General features: G+C 47.8%; 1 protein-coding gene, 2 long non-coding RNA genes and 1 other non-coding gene across 15 annotated transcripts in view; 2 read left to right on the top strand and 2 right to left on the bottom strand.

Moving 5' to 3' along the window:
• Plekhg3 (pleckstrin homology domain containing, family G (with RhoGef domain) member 3) overlaps positions 1-14,796 on the bottom strand; it is a 47,187-nt gene extending 32,391 nt beyond the window's left edge. For 8 of the 12 annotated variants that reach the window (XM_006515880.3, XM_006515869.3, XM_006515878.3 and 5 more), the window contains exon 1: positions 913-1,004. In XM_006515880.3, the coding sequence (XP_006515943.1) occupies positions 913-936 (24 nt within the window). In that variant the 5' untranslated portion in view covers positions 937-1,004. Of the gene's footprint in view, positions 1-231; positions 304-912; positions 1,005-14,280 lie in introns of those variants that run through there. The other 4 variants (XM_006515873.4, XM_006515875.4, NM_153804.4 and 1 more) reach the window with 3 other exon arrangements.
• On the top strand, positions 174-1,127 carry AI463170 (expressed sequence AI463170). The gene is made up of 3 exons (NR_046044.1): positions 174-397; positions 608-723; positions 928-1,127. It is a non-coding gene; the product is annotated as an expressed sequence AI463170 (long non-coding RNA).
• A 90-nt stretch (positions 14,797-14,886) lies between the features above and the next one.
• Positions 14,887-14,965, top strand: Mir5135 (microRNA 5135). Its single transcript, NR_039597.1, has one exon. It is a non-coding gene; the product is annotated as a microRNA 5135 (primary transcript).
• A 6,258-nt stretch (positions 14,966-21,223) lies between these two features.
• Positions 21,224-24,608, bottom strand: Gm40445. Its single transcript, XR_872833.3, has 3 exons — positions 24,552-24,608; positions 22,665-22,732; positions 21,224-21,547 (listed from the first exon to the last, which is right to left on the bottom strand). It is a non-coding gene; the product is annotated as a predicted gene, 40445 (long non-coding RNA).
• Between the last annotated feature and the right edge of the window lie 3,184 nt (positions 24,609-27,792).

Here is a 27,792-nt window from a genome sequence, read left to right as displayed (position 1 = left end):
GACAGGCAGATCGTCAAATCCAGCGCCTCACCCTGCGGTGCCTGCCGCAGCTCTGAAAGCCACTCCACCCACAACACCTGCTCCCATCCCCCAGTCCCTCACACCCTGGCTAAGAGGCCTCAGCCAGACAGGCCTAAAGGAAACTCATCCAACCAGTTTCCAGCAGAGAGAGAGGAAACTTCTCCCTCAGCGAGGAGCACACAAAGACCAGAATTTCGACAGTTCCCTCACCTGTTACCAAACCCCAGAGGCTACAGAGTACACAGGGCACGGCAGCTCCGGTGGCAGTCCACTCCATGAAGAGGGAGGCCTTGACACACAAGAGAAAGAAGTAGTGAAGTCTGAGCAAGGATCTGCCCCCGGCTCCCTGCACCTGCCTCCTAGAGCTACACAGATGGTAGGTGCTGGCTCCACCCGGCCTGACACCCATTAGGGTATCCAGGACCCACTTGTTACCTCCCCTACCAATGGTGCCGCTTGATTTCATCTAGAACAATCAACATCACCACCCCCTGTGGATTCTGGGAAAAAGACACTGTTTTCCCATTATGCATGTGTGTATGTATGCGTGTATGGGGACAGTGTGATCACACAGGACCTTCTCTAGCCACCCATCCGTGAATGTTGAGAGAAGACCTCTGAAGTCCCCAAGCAAAGCACTCCAAAAGCCACAGAGCTGTCTGCGAGTCACATGGCCAAACCTACTGGAAGCACCCAGGCAAGGTAAATAGAAGTCACTTTTCTACACTGAACCCGGTGTGGTCCTCCATTTCTGAACCTCCAGGGGAGCCTCAAAAGCCCTGGGCCACAAGCCTGTGGCTGCTCATGTTCCCCAGAGGTTGCCAGGCGAGGTTCAGAGTCCCAGCTGCACCCCACTCAGCCACCCTTGGCCGGGTCTCAGAGGCTACCTACCGCTTTCCTCAAAAGGGCTCCCATCCCAACACAGAGAGCAGTCCCGGGAAGGTGGCCAGGGACTGGGGAGCGGCATTCTCTCCGGAGTTCGGCAGCCCAGCAGTTAACAGGCTCGGGCTGGGCAAGCAACGAACTGCCACCAACAACCTCGGGAATTAAAGCGCCCGCTGCCTCCTGCTGAAACCTCTTCAATAAACGGTCCTATTCAGAACCAGTTCCGCGTGTGGGTCACACTTGCTGCATTTCTCTCATTCCTGATTGCTGGGGGGCCTTAGCCATGAAAATGTACCTTCCCCGCAAAACTTAGAAGGCTCCGGATGGGGGAGGACCCAGGCCCCAGCCCCAGGAGGTAAGCACCTTGCAGAAGAAGACCACAAATCTCTCCAGAGATTAAGCACATGGGGTACTAAGTGCAGGAAGTCAAACACTGAAGACTCAAACAAAGCCAGATCAGTCAACAACACAACAATACTCCATTTGTGGGGCACCTCCCCCACTCAGGCCCTCGAAGCCTGAGGCTATTAACCCTTCGGTCCTCGAGGCTGCAAGTTGGAAGGTGGGACACAGGTGGACAGCAGAATTATCCCTGCTTTTCTGGTCAGGAACACTGAGGCACAAGCTGTTCCCAGATAGCAAACGAAAATCGCAGGCCACATTTTACGAGGGTGACCCAGGCACCGAGGTGACACATTCGCTATGTAATTTCACAACACCCCCCACCCCCACCCCCGACTCCGACTGGAGGCCATGTGGCTAGCGAGGTGGAAGGCAGGGTTTGCTGGAATCCAGGATTCCTGAGCAAGCCATTCACAAGCAACAGCTCGCCTCCCCCTCCTCACACACAGGACCCAGGAGACTAGATGGAGCCAGAGAGGAATCCACAGTCCCTCATGGGATACCTCCTTTTTTTGTTGCTCTTTTTAAAAGTTAACATTTTGCCGGGGAAAAGTTCCCACACAGTGTGACAACCTCAGAAAGAGGCCCAAACGGAGTCATCTGGGAACCCATAACTCACCCATAGATGCGTCCAGAAAGAAACCACTTGTGAGACCAGCAGAAGAGGCAAACACACAGCAGTGTTCTTCTGCCCACACACTCCGGGGAAGCGGGGTAGTAGTCTGCACACAGCACTCAGTGAGGCACAAGCATCTCGAACTGCTTCTGTGAGTGTCCCGACAATGTACCCCACTTACAACCTCGGACGGCAAGTCCGAGACGTTTGCGCCCTTAGTGTCCTCCAGGTCCCGTCAGTTGTGCTGACAGCTATGTGAGGATTTGCCAGAAGAAGGCTGATGTAAATGAGTGTGTAGGTGATGTGGACACAGATGGTACGTTGTGGGTGACTGTGTTTGAGGAAAGAGGTGTCCTCCTGACAGAGACACTGGTGTAGGCTTGAGAATGAGGGGTTGGGGTACAGCTGACCTGTCCACTGCCTGGCTGTAGCTGATACCACAGAACCAAAGCTGGCCTAACTTCCCAGGAGTTTAATGCTCACTTGGCATATGTGAGACCCCAGAAACCAGTCCCTGTCCTCCACCCCACCCCCCCCCCATGCTCACCACCCAGGAAAGGCAGAGGGTCACTCATGTTTGATCTCAGTATAAATTATAGGCTAGGTGCTGGGGACACAGCGACCAAGCAGCATGAATACAAGACTGTGCTTCTTCTCACTGAACTTAGGTGACAGCAGGGAGGACAGCCACACCAGTAAATAAACAGTATACTTCAGGATGGCACTAAGTGCCATGCAGAAGAAGAAAAGAAGAAAATGGTGTGGTGGGGAAAGGGGGGGTTGTTAGGTAGAAGAGAGCAGGGTGAAGTGTCCACATGACATACACAGTAAAAAGCAGCCAAACAGGCAAGCTGCTCCTCTACCCCACCTCAACCATCCACTTCCACTCACGGCAAGCCCAAACCTACCCATCGCAGAGGAAGCACAGATTTGCACAATAGCTTGCTTTGAAGCACCAGAGCCTTGCTTTGAAGCCTGTCTCTCTACATCCCACGAAGAGAAAAAGCTCAATGCAAAACTTGCAAGAGGCTAGCAAGATGGCTCACGCATTTTTCTCCCAAACCTGTTGACCTGGGACCCACATCGTTCCAGAAGAACCAACTCCCGGTGGTAATCTTCAGACCTCCACATGCAGGCCACAGCATGAGCATACCCACCCCCGCAGACACACACACACACACTCTCTAAATCTTTAAAAAATAATGAGACCTGTTCCTATACAATAATAATAGCAATGAAAAATCTAAAAACGTAATTAAGAAGACAACCCGGAGTAATGAGATGGGTCAGCAGGTAAATGACTTGCTGCTGTACCCACTGAGCATCTGAGTTCAGTCCTCTGCACTCTACAGTGGAAGGAGTGAACTACAGGTTGTCCTCTGACCTTAGACACCCCAATCCATCCATCCATCCATCCATCCATCCATCCATCCACCCACCCATCCATCCACCCACCCACCCACCCATACACACACCCACCCACCCACACATAGTTTTTTCACATTTATTAATGTATGTACTTTATTGTACAGTGCTGTATCTACATGTATGCACACCAGAAGAGGGCATTGGATCTCACAGGATTACAGTCATAGATAATGTGAGCGACCATGTAGGTGTGGGAATTGAACTCAGGACCTCTGGAAGAGCAGCCAGGGCTCTTAACTCCTAAGCCAACTTTCCAGCCCCATAAACAATTTTTTTGTTTTGTTTTGTTTGTTTGTTTGTTATATGAAAGTACACTATAGCTGTCTTCAGACACTCCAGAAGAGGGCGTCAGATCTTGTTACAGATGGTTGTGAGCCACCATGTGGTTGCTGGGATTTGAACTCCGGACCTTTGGAAGACCAGTCGGGTGCTCTTACCCACTGAGCCATCTCACCAGCCCATAATTTTTTTTTTTTAAGGCAAGCAAAAAAGGCTAGATGTAGATGAATTTCTCTGAGTTCAGTGCCATCTTGATCCACACAGTAAGTTCCAGAACAGCCAGAGCTATGTGGAGAGACCCTGTCTCAAAAATAAATAAATAATAAAAATATAAAAGAAAAAAGGCACAAGAAACTAAAATACTGTTGAAAGAAATTAAGGATCGTCAAACAAGCAGATAGTCATTCGTGGTCTATCCATACTGAGCACTTAACACTGTTAAAAATGGCAATCCTTTTAGGCAACTCCCAGGCTGCAGATTTGGCTCTCCTTGTCCCTCCCCCCCCCCGCCCCCCCCCCCAAAAGCACCGACACCAGGACCGCACTGTGCTGGCTCCCATAAGAGCATATAGCCCAGAGCATATAGCCCAGAGCATATAGCCGAGAGCACAGAAATAAAGCTGCACATTTATAGTCAGTGTAAGTGAGCATCGGCATATAAGATTTATTGGCAAAGCCGAATGTGGTGGCGCACGCCTTTAATCCCAGCACTTGGGAGGCAGAGGCAGGCGGATTTCTGAGTTCGAGACCAGCCTGGTCTACAGAGTGAGTTCCAGGACAGCCAGGGCGATACAGAAAAACCCTCTCTCGAGAAAACAAAAACAAAAAAAGATGTATTGGTGGGGTCAGGTCACTGGGAAGCAGAGGCAGAGGCAGGTGAATCTTTAGGGACTCCCAGGTCAGCTAGCTCAGAGTGCACAGCAGTGACTAAGGTACTCTTTCTCAAGCAAAGTCAACGATAGGGACTCACATCCAAGATTGTCCTCTGACCTCCACACGCTCGCCCACATGAACATGCGTGTACACACGCACACAAACATATACCTACACACATACACAGATACACACATTTATACACAAAGATTTCTTTTAATTAAACACAGGATTACCATGTGACCCAACAATCCTAGTCTTGAGTAAATCATTAACATATGTCCACACCAAGATGTTTACACATTACATAATCTAATGTTCACAGCAGCCATATCCATATATTTTTTTTTTTTGGTTTTTCGAGACAGGGTTTCTCTGTATAGCCCTGGCTGTCCTGGAACTCACTCTGTAGACCAGGCTGACCTCGAACTCAGAAATCCGCCTGCCTCTGCCTCCCAAGTGCTGGGATTAAAGGCGTGTGCTACCATGCCCGGCCATATCCACTTTTTTTTTTTAAGATTTATTTATTTATTATATGTAAGTACACTGTAGCTGTCTTCAGACACTCCAGAAGAGGGCATCAGATTTCATTACGGATGGTTGTGAGCCACCATGTGGTTGCTGGGATTTGAACTCGGGACCTTCGGAAGAGCAGTCGACACTCTTAACCACTGAGCCATCTCGCCAGCCCCCCATATCCACTTTTAAAATGTATTTACTTACTGGCAATGCTGGGGGTTCAAACCCAGGACCCTGTGCATCTAAACAAGTATTTTACCACTGAGCTATGACCCCACCCAACAGCATTACTCATAACACTAAACAGCTCAAACAGACATGTCCATCAGCTGGTGGACAATGAGCAAAATGTAATATATCCACACAATGCCAAATTATTCGGCAATAAAAAAATGAATTGCTTTCTACAACATGGAACATCTTAGGAGACACTGGTGAACCGGAAACCAGAGGTTAAGTGCAGAAAGGAAGTCAATCAGAAAGACGGATAGTAAAAGTATAGAAATCTATTTGTATATGTCCAAAATAGGTAACCCCTAGGGAAACAGGAAGTACTTCACTGCCTACCTAGAGCTGGGGGCTGGGGAAATGGGAAATGGCTGCTAATAGGAACAGGCTTTTCTTGAGGGGTGGGTAATAAAAAATGTTATAAAATTAGTTACACATGGTTACACAACTCTGCAACTGTAAATATAAACCAATGAATGATACACTGTGCGTGGGTGAGTTTTAATTTATATATAAAATATATCTCAATGAAACAAAATAATAAGAAAAGGAAAACATTAAAGACAAGCCAGTAGGGGAGTATAGACCACTCAATAAGCAATGGGGGTGGGGGTAGGGGGATTGGCTAGTGTTCTGGGGAAAAAAATTTTAAATCATCTCCATCTTACAAGGTTAGCCATGGGTACATACACGGTCCCTGAAGCATGCTGCGACCATGACTGTGACCCAGCGAGAGCTCTTTCATGCAGTGCCAGGGCCAAAATCCAGCAACCAGAAAGTACACTCCAGGTAAGTTTAAAATGAAAATATAATGGGGGCTGGGTGCAGGGGAAATCAGAACATTTTACTTCTATAAGAAACAAGCACGGAAACTTAGCATACTGGATCACCAGACACCAAGACCACACAGTTCAGCATCTGCGGCAGAGCCCAGAAGTTAAACAAAGAGGCGAATTCCTGTGGGGTGTTGAGATGGCAGTTCCTCCCCGTCATTTTCTGGCCTCCGAAAATGCTAGCGGGTGAGACAGATGCACGGGAAGCACTCTTGTTCTGAGAGGTAGGCAACCCCCAGGGTACCTGGCAATCAGTGTTCACAGAACTGAACTAAGTGAGGAGCCATCCCAACTCTACTGTAACCCAAACCTGGGCTCCAGCGGTGCCCCACCAGACACCACAGAGCACAGTCCATGCTTGCGATTCCAAACACTGTGGGAGGGCCAAGAGCGCATGCTCAGGAGTCATTAGGAAGTTCAAGACCCGAGTAAGGGTGTGGCTGAGGTGGGGAGCTTTCCCAGAGGCAGAAGACCCTGGGCTCATTTCCAGTCCCACCCAAAAAAAAAATTTTTTTTTAAAGGGTAAGGGAAGTTCAAACATTATCTTTGCTAAGTGTCAGCATAGAGACACTGGGCAATTTACCAGACCTTGAAAGAGCTTGGGGAGATCTGTGAGCTCATTAGCCGATGATCAACATCGATCATCGCTTACGATTCCAGTCAATCTGACCGGGAATCTTTAAAATTATGTTTTTCCACTTCCTTGCTTCCCTAAACCCAATCAAGAGAGCATAATTTAGCCTTTTCTTCATGAGTCAGTGTCACGGCTGCTGGCCAGGCATCCATCGTCCCTCAGATGATCCAGGTGGAAGGAAGGTGTGTCAAGCCATTCCCTGCAAACAAATGACCCCGGGTCCTTCCGCTAGGACTGGCTTTTCCGGGTGTTTCTGTTTCACCCTGTTTTCCTTGCCAACCTACTGCCCCACGATGGTTCTCCCTTTCTATTCCAGCTTCCTCACTTACCGCTACCCATCTGCAATGGGCTCAGCCCTAAGACACAGGTTATACGGAGAGGTTAAACAGGCTGGGTGGAGGAGAGAAGGGGCCTGCTGTGAATATATTTCGTAGGCATCTCAACCCCTGGCTATATGCCCTAAGAAGGGTGATGGGCAGATGAGTAATATCGTTAGGGAGACTGCCAAGCAGCTGGGAGTGGTGTCATAGGATATCATGGGACATATATTCAAATCTATAAAAGCACACCCTAATGTCCTCTCTTGGCCCCATTTGCATGGTGATAAACGCTGCAGTGGGCCTGGGAATAGGGAATCCCAGGGACTCCGGGGTCCCTTACATTTTGCAAGGTACAAGAATACTAGGCTGCCTGCATCACGGCCTCACCTGTGCAGGTACAAAGTAGAATCTTATATCCTGATCATTTGCATTAGAAGAATAGATCATGTGTAAACCAGACACAGTGGCTCACATCTGTAATCCCAGCACTTGGTGGCTATGGCGAGAAGATTTTGAGTTCAAGACCAGACTGGAGACCATAGAAATAAATACAAACAAAAAGGAACATGAAAACTCCACTCCTAAGGTTTATCACACAGTAGCATGACTCTTATTTGACAAGCACTTATTGTAACCTACCATACAATAGGCACTGGGGATGTAGCAACGACCTACCTAGAAACTGTAAGGACACTTGTTCCTCTTTCTCTACAATAAAGATTTGTCATCTGTTGCTCAAGTCTGTGGTACACACACATACATACATACATACACACACACACACACACACACACAGAGGCAGAGAGAGAGAGAGAGAGAGAGAGAGTCTCCCCATAGCCATAAGAGTAAAAGCTCAGGCTGGAGAGATAGCTCAGCGGTTAAGAATACTGACAGCTCTTCAGAAGGTTCTGAGTTCAAATCCCAGCAACCACATGGTGGTTCACAACCATCTGTAATGAGATCTGACACCTCTTCTGGTGCATCTGAAGACAGCTACAGTATACTTATATATAATAAATCTTTAAAAAATAAAAGTAAAAGCTCATAGCTTTTAAAAATAGCTTTTTTTTTTTGTCCTATGTTTATGGGTGTTCTGCCTGCATGTGTATCTGTGCATCACGTGTGTGCAGTGCCTGTGGAAGCCAGAAGAGGGTGTACAGTTGTGAGCCACCAAGTAAAACTCAATCCTTGGTCCTCTGGAAGAACAGCCAGTGCTCTTAACCACTGAACCATCTCTCCAGCTATTTTTTGCTGTGAGGGTGTCAGATCCCTTACAACTGGAGTTACAGACAGTTGTAAACTGCCATGTGGGTGCTGGGAACTGAACCTGGATCCTCTGGAAGAGCACTCAGTGCTCTTAACCACTGAACCAGATTAAAAGTTTAACCTTTAGGGCTGGAGAGATGGTTCAGCAGTTAAGAGCACTGGCCGTTCTACCAGAGGACCTGGGTTCAATTCCTAGCACCCACATTGCAGCTTTCAATTGTCTTTAATTCCTGTTCCAGGGGATCCAACATCCTCACACAGACATACATGTAGTCAAATTAACAATGTACATAAAACAAAACTAAATAAATTATATATATATTATTATATATAGATTACATATGTGTGTGTGTGTGTGTGTGTGTTAGCCTTTAAAAACAAAACAAAATAAGCCAGCCTGACTACATAGAAACATTCCATCTCAAAAAAATAAAAATAAAAATAAAAAAAGCAAGGAGAGCCAGAGTTGTAACTCAGCCAGTAGAATGCTTGCTTGGCATACATGAAGCCAAGCGGTCCATCCCCAGCAATGCATACATAAACCAGCCACAGTGGTGAGCGCCTACAATCAACGCACTAGGAAGTGGAGAAAGACCTGAGGCTCAAGTCCTCAGTCATATGTAGAGGTCTCCTGTTAGTCTGGGATAAAAGCAACAAAATCAATTTTAAAATGTGAATTTTTACCAGGTCCTAGAGCCAGTTCATCCACAAAGATACCACAGGATATCCTCTTGGATTCAAGAGTAAAAAAAAAATATATATATATATATATTTTTATCAGATAGTTGATCTGTGAGTAAAGGTACTTGCCACCACACCTGATGACTTCAACTCCTGGGTCCTACGTGGTAGAAGGAAGCTGTTCTCTGAAAACACACACATACACATGTATATGTGCGCGCACACACATCAAATACACAAAAGAAAATGACTTTTAAAAAAATTCTTACATTCCTCTCTCCCATCTCAACTCAGACTCTAGCAATAATTAGAGAAATTCCTAGGACTCTCGCTATGTCTCTAAAAGGACTCCATGTACCTGGCACCTTCTATAACCTTGCTCAGTCTATGTTCAGTTCTTGAGGCTGTTCAGCACATGGAATAGGAGTCTTCCTAATCCTTGACATTAAATAAAAGCATCCTCTCCAAACGCCAGCCAAGCGCACCAGCAAGATATTGGTATCCTTTAGTTTTCTCAGACGGCAAGAGCCCACCCAGTGTAGACTCCACCTGTGTACTCTTCCCAGCCCCAGGGTGGGTGAGCCCGCCAAGCTGGGATTCCTCCCGGTGGAGCCTCTGCACCAGTCCATCACGCCCTGTAGATCACACCTTGTACTATCTCCAGTTCTGAAGGAGAACAAGAATGAGCAAAGCCCCATGCCTGCCCTCAGAGAGCCTCTAAACGAAACAGAGCCAACAGAGCCAAACATGGTGGCACAATTCTCAGCACTTGGGAGGCAAAGGCAAGTAGATCGTGTCAAGTGTGAGGTGAAAATGGTCTGGGAAAAAAAGCAGAGCTCTTTGTCCAGTAAGACCCTGTTTCAAAGGATGGAAAAGAAGCCAACATATCTCAGATCCAGTTAACAAGACATCCCGGTCCCCAGATGGCTGACATCAGAAGAGCAGCTAAGAACTTTAGGTGAGCCTCTTGCTGATCAGGGGCCCTGTTTTCTTCCTCCTGACCTCTGAATACCAATGTCACAACCAAGTTCAAGGCTACAACAGGGCCCTCTTCCTAACTTCCTCTGAGGCCTGATTTTTTGTTTTGTTTTGGTTTGGTTTTTTTTGTTGTTGTTTTTTCGAGACAGGGTTTCTCTGTATCGCCCTGGCTGTCCTGGAACTCACTCTGTAGACCAGGCTAGCCTCGAACTCAGGAATCTGCCTGCCTCTGCCTTCCAAGTGCTGGGATTAAAGGCATGCTGCCCGGCTGTTTTTTTGTTTTTTGTTGTTGTTGTGGTGTTTTGTTTTGTTTTGTTTTGTTTTAGGCTTGATTCTATCTGGCTATATACCAACTGACAGTCTCCAAAAGTTCCTTCATCACAGGGCGGGCCTGGCTGCCCTGCCGGTGCAAGTATGAGCCTGTAGCGGCCTTGTGGGAGTGGTTTGCCTGATGACCACTTCCCTAGGCCTGGCCTCCACTGCACATTTTTCACTTCCTGCACAGGAGGGCCCCCAGGAAACCGCTGACCACAAACTTTGACAACAGCATTTTAGATTAAACTGCTCTGGAGGAGGAGGCTGGTGGTTCCAGCAGAGACGGGAGGAGACTGACCCATCACACGGGTTGGGCGGAGACAGTCTGGACTTGGGTGCGCCAGACCCTGAGCTCTCAAGAGTTCCTCTAACTGTCCAAAATCCAGCCAGTTGCAATTTTGAGTAGAGATTTTTAAAGCCCAGGAGAGAAAAGACGGCCCAGACAACACAACAAGACCCTACTAATTTCTGCACCAACAAAACGGCTTCAGTCGTAACCACCAAGCCTGATGGTTTGATCCTGGGGGGGGGGGGCGCATGGTAGAAGGACCCCCACAAGTTCACCTCCACATTTTTAATTCATTCTGGTCCCTGGTGGATGAGCCTTTATTTAAAGTCTTTGCAGTATACCTCGGAACCTCTGTCAGACTCTCCCTGATCAGCTTGCTCACTGTGTACCCTCTCCCCTTGTACCCTCTCCCCTCGCTCCCTCAGTCCTTAATCTCAATATGTCCTCCACCTAGTAAACCAAATTCACTCGGAGGATGAAGGTGAAGAGGGGTGGACAGCTTCAGAACAGTGAGGCCAAGCAAAGAGGCTAGACACAGGTGTGATTCACCAACTGACTGGAAGCAGGGGAATTCCAAAGCCAGGCAGGCCAGGGCTGCCCTAGGTCACCCTGTCTATCTGAGGGACAGTGGCCAGCACACATCTGGGAGTCCTGAATCCTCAACCAGCTACAATCCAGGGTAGCATGGAGAGGCTCACTCACTACCAGACAGACAGAAGCCTTCTAGCGGCCCTCCTTTTGAATTCCCTGCTCCTTCCCAATACTTCAAAAATGCCTCTCACCCAGAGTCCTGGCTAGCACTTGGCAGGACATATCTATCCCCTGCCGCCTCTGGAGAAAGAATTCACTGTGGCGCGCAGCTCTGTGGGGCTTGGTAAGCGCTGTAGATGCTCTATCTCTTTGTTCACTCTCACAAGGCCACACCACATGCAGTAGGCCCGGATGACTAGCTCCACTCTTCCAGGTAAGAAATAGACATGAAGGAGTCAACAAATGGCTGCAGGGCTAGGAAGTTGTCAAGTCGAGATTTAAACCTAGGGCTGTGCAACTCCAAACCCTGCTCCTAAAATCACATCAGAATGCTGACCTGGGTCTCAAGGGATCCAGAGCTCAAAGAAAATATCTCATGATCAACACCAAAGTCCCTTCCTTAGGGGACAGCTGTCACCTCCTCCCGTCCTCAACCATTCATATTGACCTTCTCTGGCATGCCTTCCTGATAACTTTAAACTCGCTTTCAATGACCTGTCTTGTTTTCCGTCCACTTCCCCCAGTAGAATTCCACTCTGCCAGGTCAACAATTGCTAAAAAAAAAAAAAAAAACTATATTTCAGTCACTGCCGTGTTCCCTGGTGCCCTGTATTCATACATAGACGCTGCTAGATAAAAATGGATGAATAAATAAAATAGATCTAAGATGCATGGATGTAGGAAGGAGGAGGGAAAGAGGACAACAGAGATGGTATGTACCCGGCAGTACTGGAGGCCTCGGGATGAGCCTCCCGGGTCTGTCGGACCTGGGGGCTCCAGAAGAGCTTTCCTTCAGTCTGTAGTAATGCCAAGCCCTGTCCTGGGGAAGGAGGGTAATGAGTAGGGAGGGCTTCTGTACTTTAACAAAGGCCTCTGGACATGCAGCTGGCCAGAGAGGCGGGACAGAGCAGTGGCCTGGGCCGGAGAACAGCCCGGGATGGCTGGACTGAAGTCAGCCCTCAGTGCAGCTGCAAAGACAACACCTCCCATCACCATGGTCCTCCCCACCCACAACACAACAGAGAGCAGCTTCACAGTTAACCCTCCAGGGCAAGTCACGGCTTGTGGCACCCTCCAGTCTCAGGACCAGAACCTGTACAGGGTGGTGAGTGGGGTGGGAATAGCAAGCCCTACATCTGGGACCAGCACCTTCCTCCCTTCCCTCCGGGTCTGGCCATCGCTCAGGCCGTGGCCTTTGGCCTGTTCTAAGCATAAACACGGTGACCCTGAGATAGCAGCGGGTTTGGTAAAGTCAATATTTACTCTGGGACTATGATATTACAAGCCAGAGAGAGTGTAAACTGCCACAATTGGCTCCTGGTGTCCACCATCTCCTGTGTCACACATGGGGTATAACCAGCAAACATGTAAGGGCTCCTTGTAGCCACTACACAGCTATTTTTTTTTTTTGATAGGAGTTTATGGACTACTTCTCATACACCCTTCTCCCCTTTATTGTTACCACATCCCCTATAAAGAAAAAAGGCTGCTCTGTATGGAAACTGAGTCAGAAAAGATAAGTGAGTGAGGAGAGGGTGAGATCTGGCTTCAGGCCAATCATGTAAGAAAAAAAGCCTCAGACCCGATCAGTCTCTGATGTGACGCAATACAGCCAGCATTAAACCTCTAGCAAAAATCCTGTCGGACTCTCAGCCCAGTGGTCTTCCCACTCTCCTAGTCGGGCCACCTCTGATAAAAAGTCAATAGAAAAGCCCCAAGGCCACTCTAAAACAGACTACCACCCTTATCAGCCCAGACTAAGTGAAGGGGTGAAAGCGGATTTCCAGCACCAGCGGGAAAGTCCAGAGAGTGCGGCCAGCAGAGGCAAGCAGGCATTTAGTAGTCTGTCTACATGAGAGATGGGGTCTGTGAGCCATCCAGTGAGCCCAGAACCATAAGGAATAACAGCAGCGCCACAGTTGGCTTTCTGGTATTTAGTCCCTAGGTTTTATGCTGAGCATCTATAACACAAGATTCCAGTTTAGCAGAGGGACTGGGGAAGGCCAGGCACAGCAGGGAACATCGCCTCTCCCTCTCAGGCTGTCATTTTACTCCACACTAATTATTTCTGAAGGGTTCATTGTGACTGGAATGCACTCTTGAACAAGCACAGTTTGGAAGACTGGGAACCCTAAGACTAGGGTTCTCTGTAAGGTGCTCTAGTACTGATCGGTTGCTGGGAGGGTTAACAATCTTAACAGCCCTTAATCTACCAAGAGTTTAGCGACTCTAGACGATATACTCTCACCCAACTTTTAGCACCACCTCGCAGCGCCGCTTTCTCCACCCTCCAACCATCATGCGGCTTGTTCCGGTTTTTTTTTCCCCCCTTTGTTTTCAAAAGTAGCCGCAGAATAAATCGTTACCACCAAAGGAGCATCTTGAACGACTGAAGCTTGAAGCTTCCCAAATCAAAGGTCTGAGAGAAGGGTGTGAATAACCAAACCAGTTGAAGGGAGTGAAGGAGAGGCTGTTAGGGGCAGCATCAAGGGGCTCTAGATTTGCAGCTCCTGGACACTTGGCTTCTGACACCCACTCTAATCCTCCTGGACATGCAGCTGAGATTCCCAGAAGCACGGTGTGGCACCAACCCAGAACAGACTGAGTGCCTGCGCACTCCTGGGCTGGCGGGACCAGAGGCGAGTCCTTCTAGAAGAGCCCACAGTCTCAGGCAAGCACTAGCCCACGGGCGTCAGGGCACACAAGGAAGGGGTGGCGGGAATGTCGAGAGCTGCCCGGATTTCAAACTCTGCAAAGCCTATGCTGCTTTGGTTTCCGGGGTGGGGATAAAAAGTGACTCCCCTTACGACCTTCCCGCGACCCAACCTCCTCCGAGTGTGTCCGAGGCAGCTCGGGGCCAGGTCCTCATCCCACAGAGGGCTAGCCTGGGGTCTCCGCAGAGCGCTGCCACTCAGCCAATCGAGCATGGGCAAAGAGAGAAAGGCAAACCTAGGGACACTCACCAAGCGGTGGCCGCCCCGCCGGCTCGCGACGCGCCAGGCGCGCGGGGCTGCCCAGGTGGCGCCGCGAAGCGGGCTCGAGTTTGAAAGTCGCTCTCGGAAGCGGCAGAGGCCGCCGGCCGCTCCCGCCCACGGCTGGCCGCCCCGCGGTCCCAGCCTCTGCTCGCTGCGAGCACCAGACGCCGGGGGACCCCCGAAATGCGCACGGTTCCCCAGCACCGGGCAGGAAGTTGCGGCCGGAGTCCAGGCTGCGGCGGGAGGGAGGGAGGGAGAGAGAGAGGGAGAGGGAGGGAGCCAGGGAGGGGCGGACCAGGAATGTTTCCAGTGGGTGGAGACTGCGCTCGCGGCTGCGATCCAGCAATTGGCGGCTCTGGGGGGCCCGGGGGAACCTTCGCGGCGGTGCGAGCGAGCTGTGGCTCCCGCTGTAGACAGCGGCCGCCGTGGCTAATGATTAACGCGCGTGGCCCGCCGTGTGGGTCCCGCTGGCCGCCTCCCCTTGCCACCTGGAACTCTGGGATCCCAAGGCGCACGTGGTGGGGTTACTCTAGTGCCACCGCCCTGATATCACGCCGAGAGGGCAACGAAAGCCTCCAGACCAGGTTCCGACCAGAGAGGACTCGGAGCCCAGCCACCTAGACTTTCCCAGGAGAAGCGCAGGTCTAGGTGGCAAGGGCGTCCTGGTCCTACTGGAGCAGGTCACCACGACCGCTGAGTCAGAAAGGCACGTCTCGAATTCCTCGCCGAAACTAGGTTTCGGTGGCTCTTTACAGTTGTAAAATCTTACCTTCTGAGGAGAAAGAGATAAGAAGCGCATAACTTGGGGCGGGGCGGGGCGCGGCGCTCAGTGGGACTGTTAATGAGAAAAACTGATCGAGGAACCTGAATGTCAGTGGACCCCATTTTGAGTGCGATCTATCAACAAAAGGCATGTACCGGGAAATTAGGGGATGGGAAAATTGGGGGATGATTAGCACAAGCACATAGAATACAAACCAGTTAGATTTTGAGCAAGAACATAAATCTTTTGTGTGGTTTTTGTTTTTGAAGCAGGATTTCAATTATCTGAGACTGGCAGAGGGTAATCTTGAGAGTAATGGTTCTCCACCCTCTATCTCCGGAGTGCTGGGATTACTGGTGTGCACCACCACGCCCTAATTATTGTTTTTATTTTATTTTTTGATTTGAAACAGGCCCACACTTTGTAGCCCAAGCTAGCCCAGAACTCTTGAGTGATCCCCCAGAGTGCTAGAATTATAGGTGTGCGCTACTACACCTCACTAAGAATAAATCTTTCATTGGTAAAGATCTTAGGGGAGGTAGCATTAGATGCTGTCCCCAGTACGCACCATGAAGAGGGGTAGGAGATGGGAGCCCAGTGTGAGATCACAGAAGAAGTAGGACTCCTGCGTTAAACGATGGCACCAGGTTCTTGGAACAGGAATGGAGAATCGACCCCAGTAACTCAGCATTTAGACCGCCAAGTGTAGACAAGTGAAAATCCTAAATAGCTTATAAAATCCCCTCCTCCACCACTGCCCTCAAAAAAAAAAAAAAAAAAAGCTGCCCCAGGGAAAAGCAAGCACCTAGTGATTTACGGGGAGGGGCGGGGCAGAGAGAGAGGAAATGGCTTTCAGGTGACTTTGAAACGGGATCCCTGGGAAGAGTAAAGATTAAAGTAGTCCTTGCTCCTGACTGCGGGAGGGCCAGAAAGTAAGGCTCACGTTACTTAGTCCACAGGTTAGGCTTGAAGAGCGGCAGACTAGAGGACAGCACTGGTGAGAAACAAGATTACCCGGGAACGGGGGAGAGAGATAAAACTACGGGGTGGGATGGGAAAGGGAGAAGCCCCACTCCTTCCCACCTCGAACTTTCTGGGTTTCTGGTTTCTTCTCTAATCTGTTAAATCTTACCAGTCCTTTCCTACTAATCTTAAACTCCCAACTTCCAAAGACGTCCCCCAGCCCCAATCCAGAGATTTAAAACTTTTGAATGTATGACTGGCTCCTTAGCTAGAAAAGAAAAATAAAATGTTGATGATAGTAATGGTTAGGGAATGGTGCTACCAAGTGCACTGCACTTTATAATCACTAAGGCAGGAATACACTTACTCCCATTTTGCAGGAAGAATACTGAGGCTCTAAGGATGGAGCAGTCTGGCCAAGATCAATTGCATCAAGGGGCGTAGTCTGAGGGGGCGACACTGGAGTGCTTACTGTGTTAACCTTTGAGCATTTTACAAGAACAATTGCGGTTACAGGAGAAACTGAGGCTTGGTCATACTGCTAGTGGGTGGTAGAGCTGGGAGTTTCTACCCACAGGGAAAACTGCATTTAGCCAGCCAGCTCTTTCTCCACTTCCTTCTAGACACTTGTTAGTCCATTCTGAACTTGATTCTAAAGCCTCGAGTTGTTTCTAATTGCTTTAATTTATATGCCCATTTCCTGAAAAGATTGTAATCTTACTATGCAGAACTTGTAAGAAGCATTCAATAAGGCCATGCTGGAGCCAGATGAAACAAGCAAGATTTTATAAAAAATCAGTTTCCTACCTCCAAGCCTCCAAGAGTCAGTGTCAGGACCAGGGTCTCAAGCCGAGCCGCAGCCCCCTTCTCAGCGTTGAGCCTTTCTGCCTTCCCACCAGCTCTTGCTTCAGCGAGCGGCCTCGCCCTGCTATTAAATCATTTATTATTATAATAACACCTTGAGTCTCAGTAATGCCTTTAATCTGAGGTCTCAGGGTGTCTAACAAATACAAATTAATTCATCATCTCAGCCCCTCCACTTGGAAGGGAGAATGGAGGTGTTCTCCCTAGTTTATGGATGAGAAAACCAAACAACCAGAGTCAAGATGACTCACAGGGAACCAATGCAGTTTCTCATCCCTTGCCTCTGACCGCCTGCTACCAAGCCTCGCATGAAAGCTTCAAATCCCAGACGCCAAGGCCATTGAGTTTTCACAATTGTCATTTCTGCTGCTCCACTGTGAACATCAGGAAAGGGAGGGATGTAAACACAGGCAAGAGATCCCCTGGGGCTGTGATCCCGGGCTGTGAGGAGGGGCCATGGCTTGCTGCTGCTGACAGAACTTCATCCCCAAACATGGAAGAAATCCTTCTCAAAGGTGACCCTACTACACTCAGAAATCTGTGCTTTCAGGGTTGCAAGTTGCGTTTTAGCAGAGCCTAGCGTGGACAGGGCTCTGAGTTTGAAGCCCAGCACCACAGAAAACAAGAAAAAGTGTGTCACATACAACAAAAGGGGGGAAAAAGATGATAAACTTCACAGTATCAAACTTTTCTGTATTAGAAGAGTGAAGGTCTAGGGGTTGCAAGCCCGGTGGCAGATTGCTTCAGTTACATGTATGAGGTTCTGTGACTAGGACTGAAAATAAAATTGCCAGGCATTTGATCCTGGCTTTCAGGGCCACATAGAGACTCCAGCCTGGAATATAGAGTGAGACTTTGTCTTAAAAAAAAAGAAAGAGGCCAGGCATGGTGATGTATACATACATTTAATGCCAGCACTTGGGAGGCAGAAGCAGGCTGATCTCTTAAGGTCAAGGCCAGCCTGGTCTACATAGTGAGTTCTAGGACAGCCAGGACTGCATAGTAAGACCCTGGGGGGCTGGAGGTGGGGAAGATGGGGGGCGGGGGAAGAATGGGAGAAATGTAACACACACACACACACACACAACCCTACCATTCAATAAAAAGACAACCTATTTTTAAATGTGTAAAGGGTCTGAATAGACATCTCTCCAAAAAGCTATATAAATGGGCACCAAACACAAACCCACAACTTTATCAGAGGATATGCAAAGAAAAACCAACAGTGAAGGCTGCTGCATATGACAGTGTTCCTAAGGACTGGGAGAAACTACAACCCTCTCTCTCACACAGCTGCTGTCCCTGCTTTGCAGAACAGTCTGGCCGTTCTTCAAAGATTAAACATAGATTCGCTTTATGACCCACAATTCCAGTCCCAGGAATGTACCTAGGAGACATGAGAACACCTGTCCACACACAACTGTGAACATAAATGCTCAAACAGCATTATTTGTAGCAGACCCACAATAGAAACTCAAATAGCCATCGACTGCTGGTGGTAAAGAGAAGGTCACGTGGAATACAGTAGAATGACGTCCCGAATCACAGGTGAGCTTGAAAGCATATTGCCGAGAAATCAGTCACAAAGAACCAAATATTGTATAAACTGCACAGAATCGGGTTGGAGGAATGAGGAATTGCTGCTAACAAGTTCAGGACTCTGAAATACTGTGACAATTGCACTAGTTATTCTTAACTGCTGAGTTGGGGTTTTGTGTTGGAAATTATACCCATGCTAAACATGGGTTCTCGCACTGAGTTACACAATAGCCAGAATTGTACATTTTAACTACAATTTAAACAGATGGGTCAGGCTGGGTTTTGGGAGCGTGGGGGAAGGGAGTGTTCTGTTCTTACTGTCGTTTGTTTGTGCTAGGACTTGAACTCATAGACTCATGCACGCTAGGCAAGTGTTCTTCTACTGAGCTACATGCCTGGCCCTTTGGGGGTTTTTGTTCCTTTGTTTGTTTTCGAGATAGTCTTATTAACTTGCCCAGGCCACTTTTGAGGGTACTTTGTAGCTCTCAGACAAGCCTTGGGGCAGTGATTCTCCTGCTTCAACTTCCTGAGTACCTGGTATTACCTACCTATGCTGCCAGGCCCAGCTCCACACTGCTCTAGAAATTCTGGGCTTAAATGATCCTCTGGCTTCCAGCCTCTTTTATGAGTCGCTGCCTCTGTCTGTGTATTAGTCAGGGTTCTCTAGAGTAGCAGAATTTATGGAATGATTCTCATAAAGAGAAAGAGAGTTTATTAGAATGACGTACAGGTTGCGGTCCAGCTAATGCAATAATGGCCACTGGAAACAGAAAGTCCAAATATCCAGGAGTTGCTCAGTCCACAGGCCGGATGTGTCATCTGGATCTTCAGTATAAGCCAGAATCCGGAAGAAAGAGGCTCTGATGCCAGTGAAGAAACTGACTTTCCAGCAAGAGTGAGAGCAAACAAACAAAGAGCAACGACTTCTTTCTCCCATGCCCTTGTACAGGCTTCTATCAGAAGGTGTTGCCTGGATTAAAGGCTCATCCTTTCCCAGGTCAAAAGACCTGGATTAAAGGCATGTCTTCCTACCTCAAAGGCCCAGACTAGAAGAGGATCTTCTTACTGCAAATTGAGCAAAATTCACTCACAGGTGTACCCTCCATGGTTGGATTTTGGTTATAGCCAAGTTGACAGCCATGACTAGTTAACAGATTCCCTAGTGAGACCAAAAGCATGCACTACCGCCTCCATCTGAATTGTGTGTTTTGATCAATAGAGTGGGGACCGGAGAGATGCCTCAGTGGTTAAGAGTGTTGGTTCCTCTTCCTAGAGGATCCAAATTTGATTCCCAGCACCCACGCGTGGCAGTTCACAGCTATCTGTAACTCCAGTTCCAGAGAATCTGATGTCCTCTCCTGGCCTCTATGGTCACCAGGCATTCATGTGATACACAAACATCAGCCATACACATAAAATAAATCAATTGATACTTTAAAGAGATACCATCAGGATCTTTTATTATCATTAAACAGGTAAAACTTTATGATATCTGAGTTTGAGACCAGTTGGGGGCTATAGAGAGAGACCCTGTCTCAAACAAACAAATCAATATCTGTCTCTGTATGCACCTTAAAATGCTCAGCAAGTAAGGGAAGGGCCGTCTCAATTCTGCATTTCAGCAGAGAGTGCTAGATGAAGTTATAGACACTGTAATTCCATGCCTTAGAACACTCAATAATTCAAAGCTTTGTGGTCCCAAGCTTCTCCCAAAACCACTGAGAAGGAAGATTTATAATTAACTCTTAGAGAGGGTTATAGCAGGGGGTGGGGGTCGGGTGGGGTGTCCCTTCTTGAAAGTCTCTATTGATAGCTTCCTCCGTTCTTGGTGTCAGAAAAATGTGACATCAGAAAGAGGAAGAGGCTGTGGGGGAAGGGAGAAGGGGGAAGGGGACTGCCCCATGCATGACTCCTGCCTCTTGGGCAGTCTGAAAGAAACAGCTGTTGTTTGACTTTGCATCTGCAACCGAAGCGTTTGCCAATCACTTGCGGTTTTTCAAGAAGCCGGGAGCCCGTGTGAACCATTTCTGAAGATCTCTTATGCTCACCTTCCTTATCAGTAGATAAAAGGGCCCAGTCAGCACTCAGAACACCTGAGACAGGGAGTCGGCACCCACACACCGGCCTTAGAGGCCTTGGGTTTGCTTTAGATACAGCTTGCTGTTCATTGCCTGACTTCTGGCCTCTATGGGCTGCTATTCTGTCTGCGAGACTGTGGATAGATAAACAAGCTGTACACTGCTCCATACCAAAGTGGAAGACTGTCTGGAGTAGACCTACTGGGTGACATGGTATTTTTAGTTATTTGGGGGGGCTTCTAGATCCTTTTGTACCAGAGGTTTTCAGGTATGGGGTTCATAAAAGTCACTGGAAATTTTCTAATTCAGGGCTGATGTAGATCTTCATTCTCTTTGCTGTTACACTGGTGTTTGATAGGACTCATATAGCCAAGGCTGGCCTTGAATCCCTGATCCTCCTTCAACCACCTTCTGAAAGCTGGGATTGTCAGCACTCACAGTACCCCCAGCTTTAGCATGTAGATTCTTGGGGCGTTTGTTTGATTGGTTGGTTTGGTTTGGTTTTTGAGACGAGGTCTCTGTGGTGCTCTGGCTGGCCTGCATCTCGATATATAGGGCAGGCTGATGTCAGAGTCATAGATTCGCCTGCCTTTGTCTCCTGAATGCTGAGGTTGAGGTATGTGCCACCATGCCTGGCTCGGTATGTGTAATCTTTTTTAAAAAATTATATGTGTGTGTGTGTGTGTGTGTGTGTGTGTGTGTGTAGGGGTGTGTACATGTGAATGCTGACACCTGCACAAGCACTGGATACCCCTGGAGCTGGAATTTCAGGTGCTTGTGAGCTTCTTATCTTCTGCAAGAGTTCTTAACTACTGAGATCTCTCTAGCCTCATAAGAATTTTTATTCCATTTATTTCACACACTGACAATCCCCACATGCTGCAAAAGATAAAAGGGTCTTGCTTGGGAGGCTTCCTGAGTCTGGAGTAAGTCTGGCTGTTCTTAAATCAGACAGAGGAGTTCCACATTGATTCCCTTGCAGTCCTCAATTTTCAACACCTTGGTGAGCAGAAGGGCAGGGCAGGTCTTCCAGGGACTCCACCAGATCCTTCCAAAACAATGAACAAGAGCTTAATTAGTAGGCACTTGCCCAGCTGCTTGCAGAGGGAGGCAGTTCTCCCTGGCTATAATCATGGCTGTGTTTTGCTCATTGCATTGGCCTGTGAGTTCTCAGCCCTGGCTAGGCTGACTTTCCTCAGGTGACAGGAAAGTCATACTGAGGTAGCTTGTTCTGCATACCCTTGCCTTGGTTTCTGCACCAGACCATTCAGGGAACACAAGTTGGTTCCAAAGCACGCTACAGTAACTGAGGCCCAGCCCTGAGGGTCTCCTAAGTCATCAGCAACTCATCCACGAAACTGGGAATTGCCACACAGGTGGGTGGCATAGCTGAGAGTTTCCACCGGCACCGTGTCAATGACGAGACTCATGGGCCCGTCCTGTCCTTGTCTGCCAGGTGCTCCTACCAAAACCCATACTTTCTGCATGCGGGGCACTTTGTGGAACCGTCTGGTCTTCATCACCTTTTGTTACTCTCTTGTATGTAACCAAGCTGAGAGAGGCACAGCCTAGAGCTTCTGCTGTTCCTGCTGCTCCCTCCTGCTGCTCCCTCCTGCTGACTTCCAAGGTTGAGGCCTGGCTGTCTCTCTGCTAGGTGTCATCACTACTGCTAACCTGACTCTATGGAACTGGACTGCTAGTGCATCCCCCAATTCAAGTGGATGGAGATGCTGCTGCTAACCTGTGAACTGAACTGCCAATTTCCAGACCATACATATAGGAGTTGCTCCAAAGAACCTTTCTAAACAGCTCCACTTCCCTTGTATCCTTTCTTTCCCACTACCTCTGGTGGGTGGTAAGCTACAAGGGAGGTTAAAGCATTCAAGAACCATCATTAGAAATAAGGTTTAAAATAACTAAAGTTACACTATTTGGTTGTTTTTCTTTCTTAATTTCAGATTATAAGTGCTGGGTTTCCAAGGCCAGAGTTAGTATCCTAATTTCTTTATTGCCACATAGAGATTGGAATAGCCAGAAGAGACCCTCTATTCAGGTCACTGTGTGCAGAACCTTAAGATAGATGTGGCTCTCCTGGGGAACTTTAGCTCATAGGTACGTTATCTATGAAGGAGCTTACACAGCCACCCAACCGACCATCAACCCACCTGGAAGTCACTGTCAGCGGTCCTGGCTACTGGGACTTGTAGACTTAAGTCTAAGCCATGGCATTATTCTGGGAGGAAAACAAGTAACCAAATCAAATAATAAACTCCAAAGCAAATAAAAAAGATTTGCAGGCCTGCATTTTCTGTGTGACCATTTATTATTGTACCTGAAGAAAAGAAAGAGATTCCACCCCCGCCTGCCCACCTGCCCGCCTGCCCGCCTGCCTGCCTGCCCAGCTGAAGTATATTTGCCTTTCAAAGAACAAGGTACTGGCTTATCTCAAGGATCTCCTCACCACTCAAAAGGCTTTTAAATTATTTTTAATAGCTTGAATGTTGTCAAACCCTGGGCACATTTTAGGTTGGGAGGATGTCTGGGCTGACTGCCATTCAGACTCTGGTGGGAGCAGGCCCTTGGGAGATTGATTCTTTGTAGGACTGCTAAGGAACCCAAGGTCTTTCTGACAGCACCCAACAGTGGCAGAGCATGACTGTGCTGCAGCCTGGTTCTGTGTGCACACTTGTACTTCACACTGCACACACTGCACACACCGTGCAAGGGTCACAGACCCCTGTATACTACGGATACAGTGTTTTACAGTGTACGTACAAAGCTTTCTGCTCTCATAGGAACATGAGAGTTTAACTATGGAAAACAAAGATTCTTACTATGTTCTCACCCTCCTCCTTCATAGTATGTCTTTGGATTCAATTGAGTTAGAACGATTGATCTTCAAAAGTGCCTTTTGAGGACTGGACGCGTAGCTTCGTGATAAAGTATTTGCCTGGCATCTGGGAGGTCATGGGTTCGATTCCAAGCACCACAAAACAACCACAAAATTATTGTTTGAGTTACTGACGTGAGTTTCATCTTTAAAAAAAAATATTAAACAGGAAGTGCTGGAATGGTGGCTCAGCAATGAAGAACACTGGCTGCTCCTTTTGAGGACCCAGGGTCAGTTCTCAGAACCCACATGGCAGCTGACAACCATACATAAGTCCAGGTCCCTGGGACCTCATTGCCCTCTTCTGACCTCCGAGGGCAGCTAGCACACACGGGATGCACATGCATACACGCAGGCAAAACCCTCATACACATAATATAAAAATAAACAAAACTTTTGGATGGAGAGTTTTGAGACAGGGATGCTCTGTTTAGCCCTGGCTATCCTGAATCTTGCTTTGTAGACTAGGCAAGCCTCCAACTACAGATCAGGCTGTCTCTGCCTCCTGTGCACACCTATCTCATTAGTATGAAATTTTACATCACCTTTAATAAATACTAAAATTATATGTGTACCAAAGAATTGTTTTGAAATCAATTTCTCTATGGTCTGTCATCAGAAAATTGTTTTTTAAAATCTGTTTTATATACCTATATACCGAGAGTCAAATAAAAATTTCTTAGGTAAAATGAAGTCACGAGTGGAAGAAACTGAGCAGCCTGATGTACAGAGGTGTTGATAGAGGAGCCATGAGGCCACTTTCCCCAGTTGGGAGAGACAACTCTGAGCTCCAGGGAGTCCAGCACCTTGCCCTTCCTATCTTCTGTCTCCTTCCCTTCCCCGTCTTCATTCTCTGATATGGGTTCTGGCAAGAGGCCATCAGATAGCTTTAACAGCTTCGGAATGCAGTTGATTGTCATCAGGCATTTGAATAGCATGCTTGCCTCTCATCTAAGGAGAGCTGGAAGCAACTTGTCTCTAGTTGCTCCCACACTATGACATCCCAGTGATTTTCTACCCTAAAATCATGTCCCATAAATTTTCGTGTTCCCCAGATAGTCACTGAGGTCTGTTATGTGCCAGATATTACACTGGCTTTCTGTCAGAGTGTGGTGTGGCAAAACTTTTTTTCTGGGGAGATGCGACACACACATCTACTCACCCCAAGTAGGAATCTCATGACAGACTGAAGAATGGATGTCTGCAAAGTCCAGCATGGTGAAACAATTAGTTTAATTGATGTAACTTTCAGGAGCAGAAGTGACTCAAAGACAGCTGCATCACCAAAGCCCACTCCAGCATGGGTGACAGGTCACAAAAGCTGGGAACCCGGAGCTCAACAGGTTGGAGAGCATCCTTTCCAAGTGACTCTGTCCTAAACCTTTTCCAGGCAGATCTGTTGGTTTCTGTTTCTTCCAAGCAGCTCTGCGTCTCAGAGTCTTCTTTGCAGCTTGGTTTGTTTATTCTGGGAGGAAGGGGCTATTGAATCTGCTCTGTTTCAGGGACTTCCTGAAGCTGTTCCTACTTGAGGAGATTCCCTGTGGGGTGAAATGTTTCCACCTCAGAAGAAACTGCTAACCCAAAACAGAAACAAAAAAATTCTTATGTGCTAGCTCTGACATTGACCCTGTGGATTTTACTGTGAACAGGGAAACTTAAGTTTCATTCCAGACAAGGGAAGCAGATGCTGTTGATAATTGAAGTAGAGGGCGAGGGCAGAGGATAGGGAACTCACCACATGCACGGTTGGGCAAGCATTTGGAGGTAAAGGGCTCTAACCAGAGGATTTTGTTTTGTTATGTTAGATTTTTAAAAATTATTTTATGTGTATGAAAGTTTTTCCTCTGTGTGCATGTGTGTATGTGTATTTGTGCGTATATGTACCTGATGCCCTGATAGGTCAAAAGAGAGAGTTAGATACCCTACCTGGAACTGGAGTCACCAAAAATTGTAAGCCACCTTGTCAGTGCTGGGAATTGAACTTGGGTACTTCAGCAGAGCAACAAGTATTCTTTACAGATGAGCCAATTCTCTAGCTCCTAACCAGAGCTTTTATAATGGGGGGGAGGGGCAGCATTTAGAAAGCTGAAGAGGGGGAAAATTATCAGGAACAGAAGATAGCATTAGGAAGATAAACCTATGATCAATATTAGTCTCTTGACTGTACATTTTCATCTGGCCATTCCTTACAAGTTGTGGTGGTTTGAATGAGAATGCTCCCCACCCCCCAGGCTCACAGTCCCCAGTTGGTAGAACTGTTTAGGAAGGATTAAGCAGTGTGGCCTTAGCACTGCAGTGTTGGTACACGCTAATCCCAGAGCTAGGGAGTCAGAGGCAAGTAGATCTCTGAATTCAAGGTCAGCCTGGTCTCCAGAAAGAGTTCCGGGACAACCAGGAGCAGCCAGGAGCTACACCAAGAAATCCTGTCTCAAAAAAGGAAATGTGTCACTGAGGGTAAGCCTGGAGGTTTCAAAAGCCCATGTCAGGCCCAATCTCCCCACCCCCTCTTCTCCTGCTTGTAAATCAGGATGTCAGCTCCTACTTCCCTGTCAGCAGCCGGCCGTGCTTTCCACAATGAACATGGATTCACCCTTGGAAACTGGAAGCAAGCACCCTGTTAAATGCTTTCTTCTATAAGTAGGCTTGCTCATGGTGTCTCTTCCCAGCAGTAGAAAAGTAACTACAGCACAGGGACTCTGACAAGGACTTGAACTTGGTCTCTAAGCAAAGGCTTCTTCTCCTGCCACCCCCAAATCTTGTAACTCTGTATGGACATTGGTTTGGTTATATGCGACAGAGACTCTTAAACTGTAAATCCGCATAAACCTCCATGGTCCCTTTCCTCTAGTATTTTACAAGCAGGGAGAGTGTACCTAAAATAGCAGGCAAAAAAGAACCCCCAATGGAGTCCCTAAGCTGTCTGTCCTGAGAAGTCCTGTTGAGTTATTCTGGAATGTAATTCCTGTTGCAGATATTGTAGACAGGCACTGATCCCCCCCTTCCTTCCAAACCTGGTAGCTAAACTCTGCTTTCAGGGAAACACTGAAGTGCCGGTAGAACCTAAGAAACTGCCCTAGGCCACTGCAGAAGAGCTGGCCTCGGGACCAGCTTCCAAGGAGGTGTGGTGTCAAGATAGGCATCAGATGGGAAGAGCAGGTAAGGCTTGTGTGGTGTTTGAACAGGAATGGCCCCCATAGATTTTTATGTTTGAATGCTTAGCCCATAGGGAGTGACTCAAATAAAAAGTGTGGCATTATTGGAGGAGATGTGGCCTTGTTAGAGGAAGTGTGACACTGTGGAGGCTGGGCTTTAAGGTCTTAAACGCTTAAGCTATGCCCAGTGTGAAACACATCCAGTCTCTTCCTTGCTGCCTTTGGATTAAGATGTAGAACAAACAAACAAACAAACAAACAAACAAAAGATGTAGAACTCTCAGCTCCTTCTCCAGCACCATGTCTGCTTGCACACTGCCATATTTCCCACCATGATGATAATGAATTAAAGCTCAGAACCTGTAAGCCAGCCCAAATTAAATGTTTCCCTTTATGAGAGTTGCCTTGGTCATGGTGCCTCTTCATACTAACAGAAACCCTAACTAAGACAGCTGATCTCACCTGGCAAAATCCGTTAACTGGGTTAGGTGATCAGGCGGTGAGGAGCACAGGATGCCTACCACCAGCAGCATTCACGTAGAAGAGCCAGAGACTTCTGAACTGTAGGTGTCACTTGCAGAGAGGCAAACCCTTCAGAGCCGACCTTGCTGAGGGCTTGTCCTGAGTGATAAGGGAAGGGTGCTCACTTCTGCTTCAGAATCTCGATGGACTACCGAGAGCTCTGGGTGTTTGGCTGATGAGAGTGTCAGCTTTCGAGCACTTCAGACGGAAGTGCACTGACAATAATGACATCCTGTGGCTCTTTCCATGGCAATGGAGTGCTCCATTTCTGCAATGTCCACTACAGTCACCACTGACCACATATGGCGATTTATTGAGCAGTTAAAAGGTGGCTGAGTGACACATGCCTGCGTTCCCAGCTCCTAGGAAGCAGATCTGGAACATCTCCGAGTTTGAGACCAGCCAGGGCTACATAATGAGATCCTATCATCTAAAGAAACAGAGCCAACCCTGTAATCCCAACACATGGCATAAGTCTGAGGATGGGTATTCCTTCTTTGGAGCCCCTCCCTCCATTCTTTTCCTTAATAAATATACATTTGCTGAGCTTACAAGAAAACAGCAACAATCAGAACCAGTGATGTGGTTCAATGGATAAAGGTGTTTGCCATCCCTGGAACATTAATTAATTAATTAATAATTAATTAATGTCCCATGCTGGCCTTGAACTCATAGACATCTACCTGCCCGTGACTCCTGAATGCTAGGATTAAAGGCATGTACCACCAC

Source organism: Mus musculus, chromosome 12, assembly GCF_000001635.26.
Source record: "Mus musculus strain C57BL/6J chromosome 12, GRCm38.p6 C57BL/6J".
In the NCBI taxonomy this organism is placed as follows: Eukaryota; Metazoa; Chordata; class Mammalia; order Rodentia; family Muridae; genus Mus; species Mus musculus.
This window is presented reverse-complemented; position numbering and strand designations above follow the sequence as displayed.